A 13,282-nucleotide genomic window follows, 5' to 3' on the forward strand; every position below is an offset into this window, starting at 1 on the left:
CCCAGCTACATCTCTGACAGTAGGCTCGAGAAGAGCGCTGTCCAGGAGACACTTCCTGGCTCCCCGCGCTTACCCCTCTTGCTGATCCACGGCTGGGAAGCCGCGTGGGCCCTGTTCCCACGTCCAGCTTCAGAGGTCCCCACCCCATCCCTCCTGTGCTGTACAGCCACGGCGCCAGGAGCCCAGGGAGGGCTCTGAATACAGCCGGAGGTGGCTCCGCCGAAAACCCAATGCCACGAACAAAAAACAGCTCGGTCCCTCTCCAACTTCATTTCCCTTTTTATTTCCCTCAATCATTTTAAAAAGGTACTCTTTAACAGTGGGGAAGCCGACATAACTCTACCTAAGGCAACTACATGCCCTGGTCCAGACTAACAGCTGTTTGGATGAAGACCTATTTCAACTTCCACTGTGCACAACTTCCTTAATCCGCTGAGACGAGCTTTCTGTCAAGCTGATGCAAAACTTTTTTTAAAGATTTTATTTATTTGACAGAAAGAGACACAGTGAGAGAGGAAACACAAGCAGGGGGAGTGGGAGAGGGAGAAGCAGGCTTCCCACTGAGCGGGGAGCCCGATGTGGGGCTGGATCCCAGGACTCTGGGATCATGACTTGAACCGAAGGCAGACACTTAACTGACGGAGCCACCCTGGCGCCCCGATGCAAAATTTTTGCTGCTTACTCCCTTGCCTTGGGAATGAGGCCAGCCTCCTCTGAGTAATATTTGTAGCCAGAAGCCTGGGAAGGACAGCCAGTCTGTTGCGGGGCGGGGGGGGTGGGGCGGGGGGTTCTTCCTGCACACCCTCAGCACGACGCAGGGCGGAAGGAATGTGCAGTCTGGCTGGTGTGCTGGCTGCCTGCGGCCCACTCAAGCAGCCTTAGCACCTGATGACATGTTTTTATAAGAAATAAAAATGTCTTGTTTTGCTAAGAGCTCCCTAATGAGGAGCCACTGATCTGTAAAATCCTAGTTGGCTCCTCACCGGGCCCCCGCAAAGCCTGACAGGCCCCATACCATAGTGAGTACAAGTGGACACACAGCGCTTTGAAGCTGGGCCTCGAGGTCGCATTTTTGTCTTAGAATTTGCTTGATTTAAGGCACCACATGAAGGAAAGGGTAGGCGGTGGAATGAGCTGAGGGCTTAGGGGCAGGGAACTGAAGGTGAATCATGTTCAGAAAAGCCAGCAAAGAAAGCACTCCTTCTCCAGCTCCAGGGTTGTTGGTGCTGAAAAGGTGTCTTGGTATCCATGACAGGGGGTGCCGAGAGCAGACTTAGAGGCCACAGCTGTGGTGTTCGCTGACGTGCAGAGGGCCAGGGAAGGCAAAGGGAGGAGGTGCTGTTCTGGCCTCACCCCTTCGCTCACTTCTAAGGCTCTGAGACAGCAGGGACTTAAATGATTTCCTTTTCCCTTAGGCCTCACACAAGCGCGCCTAGCCACACTTGGTGGACATCTGTTGAGTGAGCGAATGTTCTCTGAAGTGGAAAACTGACGGCAGCCTGGCCTCATATCTCCCCCAAACTGGACTCAAAAGCACAGAGAAGAAGTGATTTTCCAAAGAAATCATCACCTCTTAGAACAAAGATGAAGGAGCGAAGGAAATGACTCTCCCACCCCCTTGCCACAAGGTGGGGTCTGAAGAAACCTTGGACATTCACTTCACCTGTGCTCACCTTCAATTTCTGAAATCTTCTTCTCCGTCTCCTTCTCCATCACCTTCTGCCCATAGGTGATTTCTGCGACCTGAGCCACTTTTTCTGCCTCTACAGAAATGAAGTTGAGAAAAGGCTCAGAGCGCTGGTATTTCAAAAGCCAGACTGTTTGACCTTTCCTGAGTCCCTGATGCGGGCTGGTGGGTTAGCTCAGAGGGAGAGGCCTGCGACGGGCACACGTGGGCGCACATGGACCGTACCAGTGAGTGCAGTACCACGACCTCAGCATAAGACAGTAAATGGAGAGACCTGGGCTCTCCGACGAAAGCGAGGAGCAAGTCCTAACCTCTACCCTAAGTCACAAGGGTATTTCTCCCGGAGGGATAGTCTAAGGAACGAGATTCTTCCTAAGGAAACAGTTTCTTCCTGCCACTTCACTTTGGGAAGCAGATAGTAGTGGTTGATAATCTGGTGTAGCAGTTACGAACCAGGTTCTGGACATAGTCCCTGGGGTTGAACCCGTTTCCACCACTTGCCATATGACCCTGGGCATGTTATTTTTAACCCCTCTGGTCTTCGGTACAGGAAAATGAGGTTAACGATAGTACCTATATCTCAGCTCGTGGTTGTGAGGAGTGAGGTAATTCACATATAAGTGCTTAGAAAAGTACATGACTCATGATATCTGCTTGATAGGTATTAGCCATTATTATTTCCTATTAAGAATTAACAGGAGGGGCGCCTGGGTGGCTCAGTTGGTTAAGCGACTGCCTTCAGCTCGGGTCATGATCCTGGAGTCCCGGGATCGAGTCCTGCATGGGGCTCCCTGCTTGGCAGGGAGTCTGCTTCTCCCTCTGACCCTCCTCCCTCTCATGCTCTCTGTCTCTCATTCTCTCTCTCAAATAAATAAATAAAATCTTAAAAAAAAAAAAAGAATTAACAGGAAAGTTTTCTTTCATTTCAGAGATAAGGGGAGACTCAAAGCTCACTGCCCCTGGCCATGATCTGACAACTTCAGCTTTGCTTGGGGGAGTATGAATATCCCTCCTGCGCCTGGCAAGGGTTTGGAAGACTGTGATCTAGCTGTGCCTGAGGCGACCTCGTGGCTGCCCACCACCCTCTTCAGCCCCCTCCGCCCTGTAAGGTGATCACAGAACCACATTCAGACCGATGAGGGCCTTCTTCCGCTCCGTCTCAGCTTCCTTCTCCACCACCTTCTGTTTCTGGGCTGCAATGAGAAGCTTCGTCTTCTCGCTTTCCCTGAAGGGAAAAAAGGTACGCAACTGTGGGGCCGCCATGGAAAAAGCTTCTGAGGAACTTCACTGTCCCCCGGAGAAGACAGGCTTCTGCTGAGAGGCAAACTGAGTTCTTCCTCTCTCCTGGAAGGCTGTTCAATGTCCCAAGTAAAAGCAGATCTGTTAGGCGCCTGGGTGGCTCAGTCGGTTAAGCGACTGCCTTCGGCTCAGGTCATGATCCTGGAGTCCCTGGATCGAGTCCCGCAGCGGGCTCCCTGCTCGGCGGGGAGTCTGCTTCTCTCGCTGACCCTCCCCCCTCTCATGTGCTTGCTCTCTCTCATTCTCTCTCTCTCTCAAATAAATAAAATCTTTAAAAAAAAAAAGCAGACCTGTTGCAGATGGTAACATGGCTCTCTTTCTCCTCCAAAATAACTCACTTGTGGGAAATAAAGCATAATTTACTTTGGTAAAATGCACCTGCCAGCCCACTTAAGCACCTTTCGCTCCCATCTTCTTTGGTATGAGCCATGAAGCACAAACAATACCCCCTGGCCCTTTTCAAAGCATCACTGCCTGAAAGAGCTTCTCTTGTGGCTCTCTATCACAGTTCCAGAGCCCAGGTGGTTCTCCTGACACACCTGCTCCATCTTACAGAGCGATGGGCTGTAACGAACGCTCAAGAAGGGCAATGAGTGTCTGGCACAAGAAGGGCAATGAGTGTCTGGCACGGCTTTGGTTAACTCTGGGATGGGATGAGGTGGGGGGTGGGGTGGGAGAGAGTGGTGGATATAGCTTGGGCAGAGGGACTACTCACATCAACTCGTAGTTTCTGCGGATCGCCTCAGGTATATTGGGCTTGGTCACCCGCACAGCCTGGAGGATAAAAATAGCACGTGATGGGAAGGTGAGGGTGGTGAGGGACAGAAGCAGCTCCCACTGGCTCTTCATCTTCCTGCACAAAAAGGACATCCCTTGGAAGGGGGGCTGCCCCTTCAGCAGAGGGTGTTCCCACTACGGCAATGCTTACTTGGATGACAAGCCCGGGGGCCATGGAGGTCAGGTCCTGTTGTAAAGCCAGCTTGAGGTTTTCATCAATCTGATCTGAAATCAAGAAAGACAGAAAAAGTTGTTACACTTTGTAGGCAGGGTGGAGGAAAGCAGGCGGGTAGAGGACAAACTAAAACACCACTCAAGAATGCACCTGACAGGCCAAAGGGCTTTCCAAGGCAGAGTGCTTATCAGAGCCCAGAAATCCGAAGATCCCCTGGCACATCTTTCAAAGCAACACGCCTATGTAGCCCCTCCACGCAAGCTGGATGTGAGAGTATCCTTTTCCTGTGGCCTCCAGATAAAATCACCCGAGGCTGTAGAAAATAGCAACCTTGCCCGAAAGGAAACTGAGCTTTAATAAGAAAAAGAACAAACAATTCTCGCATATTTCTTGAGTCGGGCGGCAGCCTTCCCCTAGACAACAGCAGCTAAAGAGAAGGCAGGCACCCTGTTTTCAAGAGGAAGGAAGGTGGAGTGGCTATGCTAGGTAGTTCGAAGAGAGCCAAGCCATTGAAATCCAGTCATTTTAGAAGTTCCTAAAAGAAAAACAGACTCTGACGTCAATGAAGGACCCAAGGAAGACTATTTCCATTAAGAACTCCATCAAAGGGGCGCCTGGGTGGCTCAGTCATTAAGTGTCTGCCTTTGGCTCAGGTCATGATCCCAGGGTCCTGGGATCGAGCCCTGCATCGGGCTCCCTGCTCCACGGGAAGCCTGCCTCTCCCTCTCCCACTCCCCCTGCTTGTGTTCCCTCTTTCGATGTCTCTGTCAAATAAATAAATAAAATCTTTAAAAAAAAATTAAAAAAAAAAAAAAGAACTCCATCAAAGAACACAGGAGGGGAAACGAAAATTTATGGTTCTGGAAACGAGCCCGAGTCGTCTGTCGTTTGCTTTGGCCCTGATTGCTCTGTCTGGAATTCACATGGGAGTTGGTTCATAGGCAAGTGTAGGAGGAGCTCTGACTGACCCCTCTTCTGGTTGGGGTCCTGCAGCACCCACAGCTGCCCTCTCTGGCCGGGGCCTTCTCTTCCTGACGCCCTGCCCTCGAGGTCCTCGGGAAGGTCCTGGACGGCGCTGGGAAGACTCCACGGAACCAGGCTGGGTATCCGAACTGGATCACCTCCCTCACTGTCAGCTGCCACCCGCTTTAAGTGGCCATTTTTGGTCACTGTTGCCCAAAACAGGGGCCTCTGAGGAACAGCAAGTGGAACTCCCTGCCTTTAACAGATGCCCGGACCAGACTGAGGCTCATGGAAGTTCAGTGATGTGCTCAAGCTACTTAGGAGCCAAAATAATACACTTGTTTAATTACTTGCTTTAATTTTTAGGGCTGTTTTATGCTTTAAAACAGCACTATCCTCTACTGTCATATAGGTAAGCAAGGGATTTTAACATTTCCACGCACTGGATATACTCTCACAGGCCTCTCAGCATGAGGGAGAAATGGCCCAAAAGGCAGCACCTCAGACCTGGTATGTGTTTAACAATTTGACAGCCATAGATAAACATCACATTTCATATTTTCTAACTTCAATAGGATACCAACCGAACTTCGAGATATTCTGTGCCCTCCCTAAGTTAAAAATAAACAGTCGGGCGCCTGGGTGGCTCAGTCGGTTAAGCGACTGCCTTCGGCTCAGGTCATGATCCTGGAGTCCTGGGATCGAGTCCTGCATCGGGCTCCCCGCTCAGCGGGGAGTCTGCTTCTCCCTCTGACCCTCTCATGCTCTATCTCATTCTCTCTCTCAAACAAATAAATAAAATCTTTAAAAAAAATAAAATAAAAAAAAATAAACAGTCATTTATTAGACCAAATTATATCTGTGGTCCTGGGCTCATAACTCTCTAGGAAAATCTGGAAGAATTATTTTGCCAGGTGGTTTATTACCAAAGTAATATTGGTAATAAGCTGTTTATACATTATAGTCATGCAGATAAGTGCAGATTAGGTTACATTACACAAAGAGGCTGCCGAAGGTCAACTGCTGAACAAGAACTATGACATGTTTTTATAAGATGGACAGAGAGTATGCACTAGCATAAGCAGTGATGAGAATTACACAGTAATGCGGGAAGTCAGGGCCGTGAGTCCTAAGAGGACAGAACTAGGGAAAACCTCCCACGTTCTAGGAATGGGATTAGAGACATGAATTCCTCCTTTCCAGACACAAATAGATTCTAAGCAAGACAGTGTTTGTTCAAAAGACGTAACTTAAAAAAAAAAGAAAATTTCAAAGCAATTATATTTTCCCAGCTTCTCTGTACAATAAGCTTCACTAAGCTATTAAGTTTATCTCTTGGGCAATATGAAGTTTCCTTTTTTTGGTCTTTTTTAAAGATTTTATTTTTTCGTAATCTCAACATCCAATGTGGGGCTCGAACCCACGACTCTGAGATGAAGAGCTGCATGCTCCACGGACCGAGCCTTCCAGGCGCCCTGACAGTAAGAAGTTTTCTAACGCAAAACAATTTCCTATTTTCATTTTCTCTTCATGGAAGTTAGAGTCCTTTGTCTCTTGTTGTTTCAAATGCTTTCAAGTATTCCTTTAGTGGCACAAGTTCTAAAACCAGGGCTAGAGAGACAACTGATGCTATTTTATAAAATGCTCTCAGTTTGAGGTAAAACAAACAAACAATACCAAATTTACAGACTTTTTCTTAAAAGCATACTGCATCTAAACCCTGTAAAGTGAATTTAGATTCATTTTCTACTGCAGAGAAATTAAAGTGATTCTGATGATTTCCCCAATCAGAAATAGTGTGCAACGGGCTCTGATCGAGATCACGGGCAGCACCAGGGTCCCTCCCCGCTCCTGTCTACTCCGTGGCACACTCTCTCAGGGTCCTTTTTAATGAAGATTCCTGGGAAAAGACACTGTCCAGTCCTGGTATCATTTACTTTCAGCACTGGCCACTAGAAAACTTCTGGCAGCAAGCTTAAACATAATACTTAACCACAAAAGAACTAGAACAATTACTGAACTGTTTCTTTCCCTTGCTGCTAAAGTCAGGCTATGTTTACTTTGACTGGTTAAAAAGGTCAAAAAGTATGTACTTAAGGACGTGGATTCTTTTAAGTGTTTTCCTATTCATCTCTACGTGTATAGGCTTACAGAAACTAAGAACTTCAAGCAGCTACAGTCCTTGTCCCACTTCTAGGTCCTCCTCACCTTTCCCGGGGGCCCTTCATGCAGGGTGGTGGGCCGAGAAGCACTCTGAAGCCAGAGCCAGGAGAGGAAGGTTCTAGCCTCAGCTCTGCTTCCAACTAGCTCTGCAACTTTCTCTTTGGGCCTCAGTCCCCTTCTCTGGAAATGAGGCCGTTGGGCTGGATAATCTCGAAGGTTCTTCCTCTAGAATAGGCCCTGTCTTCATTACAGAAGGCTGTTTTAGAGACAGTGGGAATGCCCCTGCCTTCCAGTCCTCTGATTCGGGCCAGGAGTCCCCTAGTCCACCGTGATCCCTGTGGCCAAGGCTCACCTGCTTTCATGACCTTCTGCCACTGTCATTAAAGTTTTCTAGAAATTTCACGTGGGACCAGTTCCCGGGCACGGGGTTCTTTGACACTTTCTGTCCATGGGAACCCATCCTCCCCCACGGTGGCTCAGCAGTAGGTGGTGGGCGAAACAGCAGCTGAGGCATGCTACAGCTAGCAGAGGCTTTCTTACCAAAGAGCTCGATGTAGACCTCCTGAAGTGTATGCACACTGCAGAACTGGTTCAGCTCGTGATGGATCTTGTTGAAGATGAGGGCCTTGTCATAGTCGGCAGTGTAGTTCTTCACGATGTCATACACTGGGAGGGAAGGCAGGATCGCAGAGTCAGAAAAGGCAGGACTCCCTTTCTCAGACACAGTGGCTCTCCCAGCCTGAGGTGCTGCGACAGACCTGGGGTGGGGGTGGGGGTGGGGGGACATGCTGGGCAAAGTAAGCCGGTGGTGAAGGTCAACTGGAAAAACGTACCTGCATTTGGGACCAGGAAGTTCACCACTTCAATTCGGTCAAAGTAGATCATCACACCACCACTGTTGGGGGAAGAATGAACAAAGAAGTCACCAGTCTGCTCTGGAATATAGTGCTGTCTCTCGGTGATGGCATCAGGTGTGTGACTTGGCAGAAAAGGAGCAGAGGAGTTCACGGGAGGCCAGAGGGCATGATATCTCCAAGCAGGAATCTTCAGAGCTTAGAGCAAGAACACAATCTCCCGAGAAACCACACCTCCTCAAGATATCTCCATAAGGAGAAAAGTGAAACTTCTGGGTGTCAGGAAGAAAAGAATAGTTCATATCTGTTGAATCTGCAATGCCTTTTGATTAAAACAGTCCATTGAAGGGAAAAGAAAAGTCAAGGAATTCTCAGAACTTAGAAGGCCACAGTGGGATTTTATGGTCACCGTTTCTCACTTTGTCTTCACCATCACTTTGTTTCAGCATTTTCCTTTCCCCACCAATATTCATTATAAATAATTCTAAGCACACAGAAACACTGAAATAATACAACTAACATCCGTACATAAACACCTAAATTTAGCAATTGTTAACAGTTCACCTTATAGATTGATCTGCTTTTTTATGCTGAGCATTCCAAAAGTAAGTTGCAGTCATGATACTCTTTCTCCCTTAACACGTTAGTAAGTAACACTCACTGAGGAATAATGACATTCTATGTAGTCTGGCTCCATTCCCAAACCTAAGAAAATTAGCAATAATTCCTTAACAGTCTCTAATACCCAGTCCTTATTCCAATTTCCCCAGTTGTTCCTGTTATGGACTGAACGGTGTGCTTTCCAAAAATCCATTTGCTGAAACTCTAAAACCCCCTTGTGACTGTATTGAGATAGGGCCGTAAGGTGGTAATTAAGGCTCCATGAGGTCATAGGGGTGGGGCCCCAACCTGACGGGCTTGGTAAAGGAACAGAGGCAGACACCAGAGATCTTCTCCCTGCGTGCACTGAGGAAAGGCCACGTGAGGACACGGCAAAGTCGCCATCTGCCATCGAGGAAAAGAGGCTTCACCAGAAACCAACCCTGCTGGCTCCTCGGACGCAGTCTGCTGTACTCTCTATGACCGCCCAAGTGGACTAATCCAGTTCCCCTGTCTTTCATAGATGGTATTTTTGAACCAGGTTCTAATTAAGGCTCACCATGGCTTTGTTTATGTCTTTTAGGTCTCCTTTTCAACCCAAAGCTCCTCCTTGTGATGCCATCAGGCCAGCTGTCCTGTGCGATGCCCTAATTCTGGATTTGCCCGCATATTTCCTCGTGATGGTGGTCTGTGATTCTATTCCAGTTTAGACCTTCTTTACTTTTCCACCAGACCACTAGAGTGGTCTTCTGTTTGGATTTCCAGACCCTGAGGTCACCTCCTACCTTTATGACATTCTCCATAGCTGGTTATGCTAAATGTACCTTCCTCTACCAAGTCATTTATCTGCTGAAAGCTTTTAGTGGATCTTCACTTGTAACAGAAAAAGCCCACACTTAGCACAGCATTCAAGGCCCTCCTGAAGCTGTCTACCTTCTGTGATTTTCCCTACTGCACCGCATGGCCTAGTCAAATCAGAACCGAGGGAGCAAGGAGGTAGGGAACTTGGTAAAACCACCGAGAAGGAATGCCTCTCCTTTCACTGTCTCTAGGAGCCAGACAGCCCTTCCACTGACATAGGCTTAGCTGCTTCACTCCGGGTACCTTACCTAGTCCCGCAAGGCACGTTCTTCACCTCATCTGTCTGCAGTGTGGTCTAGAAATAAAAGGGACATAAAATGCTGTAAAATGGGCAGTGACAAGCACAGTAACTTAGTTTTGGAATCCCAAACTCCCGGTCCTTGAGGTTATCTGGGTTGAGCTTTGGCCTTGTTAAACATGAATACTCCGCCTGGGTGGCTCAGTCATTAAGTGTCTGCCTTCAGCTCAGGTCATGATCCCAGGGTCCTGGGATCAAGCCCCGCATCGGGCTCCCTGCTCCACGGGAAGCCTGCTTCTCCCTCTCCCACTCCCCCTGCTTGTGTTTCCTCTCTCGCTGTGTCTCTCTCTGTCAAATAAATAAATAAACTCTCAAGAACAAAACAAAACAAAACATGAATACTCCCCCTAATCCTCTTTATTTACACAGGGTATGAGACTGAGATGAACAAAGGTACCTACCCCAGCTTCACTGTAAGTGAATCACCATATGAACAATCTAATAATGGTTTAGTAAAAAAGACCCTGGATTAGGAGTCTTAAGACCTGTCTTACCTCTACAGTCTTCCTTTACTAGTCTTGAAACAAGAGGATTCTGTATTTAACCTGGCCCTGCCCCTTCTCAGCATTCTGTGAGACTCCTAGGGTCCTAGGCACAAATGCACTCAGAAAACCATCAAACACAGGAAATGGTAGAAGAAATGAACATGGAGAATGCTGAGGAGGTGTCCCAGTATATCTTCCTGGGTCAGTTTAAAAGTCATCCTCTAAATCTTATCCCTCTTGGCTGGACATACTTCAAAGACGGCTAGCTAGTCTATCTTAGCCAGGCTTTCTATCCGTCATAACTAATCCTACTCCTCCTTTAGATGTTATTTCCCTTCACCAAGTCCAACTTTCCTCTCCCCCCCAACCCCCCCAAATTATGTTCACATCTATGAAGTTCAAATAAGAACCAGCAAAACTACCATGTTTTATTTCCATTTATCTTGGTAACCTGTGATTGAAAACACAGACACACACACCCTACTTTTCCTTCTGTACATTCGGAACAGATTCTTCTCTGGCTCTACCTTGAAGTGAAGAAATAATTCCCAGCTGGGGCCAATGGGCCAAGGCAATGACTCCATTCAACTCTTCAACAATCAAATAAAGCTCTAGGGTATGTGGCTCATGGAGCCTCATTCTTTATATATACATTTAATACATCACATGTATATGTGATTCCTTGAAGAGGCATTATACTCATCTAATGGGAAATAACTCCAAATTATGCGTTTGCCAACACCCCAAACCTGCAGTGGCCCAAACATGCCCCACAAGCCCAGTTTACCTGCACAGACTTATATGATGTGATGAAAGGAAGCATGAGATGGAAACCTGGGCCGCTGGTGGAAGTCAGGAGGGCTCCGCCCCTGTAGAAGAGAAAGAGGCAGTTCAGCAAGAGGTAACAACTGCAGCAATACTATTTGCACCGACCTTCTCTACAGCCCCATAAACATTTCATACAGTGAGACATGTGCCTGAGCCTGTCCACAGACCCCTTCCTCTCAGCTCAACCCTAATATTCTAGGAAGCCTGATGGTAAAACATAAAGCCATTATTCATGCTTTTGCGGCAGGAAAAACAGGGACATGGGCTAAGTGGAATTAAGACAGCAGGATCCCTGGCAATCCTTAACAGAAGAGGAAGTCTGTTTTACTTTGTCATACCTGTTGAGTTTGGCGCAATCCACGGGGGCAGTTAAATCCAGTAATACCTTTATCAACTAACTGTACTAATGTTGGGAGTCCAGGGGCATGAACAAACAAAATAATAATTTTGAGAACGCTTTAAAAATCATTTACGGATCTTCTTTGGGCAGTAATATTTTACCTTTAGAGCCAAGTTATATGTAAAGGGTAACAAAATTAAAAGCCTTTTTTGGGGACGTATGAGCAGAAGGTGGGGAGAAATAAAGGGGAGAGAGGAGCCCAATGAGACTTCTAGAACTTGCTATTGGCAATCCAGCAATAAGCATCTTGGGCACATATAAGAAGGAGTTTGTAAAAGACTTAAAGAAAAACCTTGGTTATGGAAGTTACTGAAAGGAAAGCAACCCAAGATTTATAAGTGCTTCCTTGCTTTGCATTATGAAGGAAAAATACATTATTTTTTTAAAAAATAGAGCAATAAAATAAACAGTGATGCAATGGGCTCCTTTCTTATAAGAACCGCTACTCTAGGGCTTGCCGTGATTGATATAGATCAATCTGCAGGATTCTTCTTTTTTCCTGAAATGTTAATTTTCAAGAGTGGGTACAATCAGCAGAGCAGGCTAGCTCCTCAAGTTGCCATCAAGAACTTGTGCTCATTGGAGGTAACCTTGTGGCGCCAAGATGCCCGGGAGGGATGTAGGAGAAAACAATGTTTCAGAGATGATCTGCAAGCACTGGTTTCCTTTAGATCTTGTCTCTAAATCTCTAGACGCATTTATCGTTCACCACCCACGGCATCAACTTAAGACTACTAAATTTTATATTTACATTTATATTGAATGTGTGTGTGTATATATCCCCTTCCATGGTCACTGACACCACAGCTCAATCTAAAAAGACTCCTCTAGGGGCGCCTGGGTGGCTCAGTCATTGGGCATCTGCCTTCGGATCAGGTCATGATCTCAGGGTCCTGGGATCGAGTCCCGCATTGGGCTCCCTGCTCCGCAGGAAGCCTGCTTCTCCCTCTCCTACTCCCCCTGCTTGTGTTCCCTCTCTCGCTGTGTCTGTCAAAAAAGACTCCTCTATTCAATGGACACATAATCAACAGAATCTGCCAGACAGTGACTAGGAGAAAGAGACATTTAACAGGGAGTTGCAAGCTTCTGTCTCTTCCTTACCTGTAATACACCCCAATATGTCCCTCTTCTATCTTGTGCACGGCTGAGAAGAGAGATGCACAAAAGAAACTGGAAGCCACAGCCACAACTGCTCCCAACTGAGCCATCAGCGAACCTTTATCCTAGGGAAAAAGACGCAGGAAGACGTGTGTAGTCCGACATGCAGGAGAAAAGCTATGACAGGGAGAGAACCTCACTAAGCTGAGCTCCCTACAAGTGGCTCAGGCCGAGCCTGTTGTACTATGAGCACAAGGCTAGATCTACAACTCTCTTCATCCTTGTTCTCAGGCAACATTCCTACTCCTTCCTTAGCTGTGGGATCATATTCCCTACCTCCCCGAGGCAGTGGCTCCAGATACAGCCGGGCCCCAAGAGAGAACCAGTGCCAATTGGGCAGCGTTCAGAACACAGCCTTCTCTTCCTGTGAACACGAATGTGCTGTCACTGGAGTCACTCATACTAGTAAAAGGGAAGAGAGGCAGCTGCAGTATGTTGCCCAAATTACAGAGGATGTCAAATGACAGGCAGTTGTGGCTATGTAATTCTGGTCAGAGCCTCCCAGTCCTAATTGCCTGCCATTTCAAAGGAAACCATTATTTACTCCTTTCAGATGCTGGAGAGACAGAGTCAGCATGTGAGCAGAGTTCACATGGTGGGATTCTCTGGCCTTTCGTCCACCTTCCCAGTTGTTCCTTTGGATCTAAACGGGGGAGGGCTCTGAATAACCCTCCCACACACTTGACTGGCACTTTGCACCTGACCGGTGCCCACGCCCATGGTTAGAGGAGAAA

At 47.4% G+C, this 13,282-nt stretch overlaps 1 protein-coding gene and 1 long non-coding RNA gene across 5 annotated transcripts in view; one reads left to right on the plus strand and one right to left on the minus strand.

Moving 5' to 3' along the window:
* LOC118009974 overlaps window positions 1-2,812 on the plus strand; it is a 25,892-nt gene extending 23,080 nt beyond the window's left edge. Inside the window, exons 3-4 of the long non-coding RNA XR_004679064.1 lie at window positions 1,416-1,628; window positions 2,617-2,812. This is a non-coding gene — a long non-coding RNA (uncharacterized LOC118009974). The remainder of the gene's footprint in view (window positions 1-1,415; window positions 1,629-2,616) is intronic.
* Window positions 1-13,282, minus strand: part of ERLIN2 (ER lipid raft associated 2) — a 17,697-nt gene that overhangs the window by 3,807 nt on the left and 608 nt on the right. For 2 of the 4 annotated variants that reach the window (XM_035004052.1, XM_035004051.1), the window contains exons 2-10: window positions 12,492-12,613; window positions 10,950-11,031; window positions 9,628-9,674; window positions 7,898-7,959; window positions 7,605-7,730; window positions 3,915-3,988; window positions 3,702-3,760; window positions 2,821-2,912; window positions 1,674-1,763 (exon numbers count right to left, since the gene is read on the minus strand). In XM_035004052.1, the coding sequence (XP_034859943.1) occupies window positions 1,674-1,763; window positions 2,821-2,912; window positions 3,702-3,760; window positions 3,915-3,988; window positions 7,605-7,730; window positions 7,898-7,959; window positions 9,628-9,674; window positions 10,950-11,031; window positions 12,492-12,598 (739 nt within the window). In that variant the 5' untranslated portion in view covers window positions 12,599-12,613. Of the gene's footprint in view, window positions 1-1,673; window positions 1,764-2,820; window positions 2,913-3,701; window positions 3,761-3,914; window positions 3,989-7,604; window positions 7,731-7,897; window positions 7,960-9,627; window positions 9,675-10,949; window positions 11,032-12,491; window positions 12,614-12,824; window positions 13,272-13,282 lie in introns of those variants that run through there. The other 2 variants (XM_035004050.1, XM_035004053.1) reach the window with 2 other exon arrangements.

This window comes from Mirounga leonina, unplaced genomic scaffold, assembly GCF_011800145.1.
Source record: "Mirounga leonina isolate KUSES-001 unplaced genomic scaffold, KU_Mleo_1.0 Mir_128, whole genome shotgun sequence".
NCBI lineage: Eukaryota > Metazoa > Chordata > Mammalia > Carnivora > Phocidae > Mirounga > Mirounga leonina.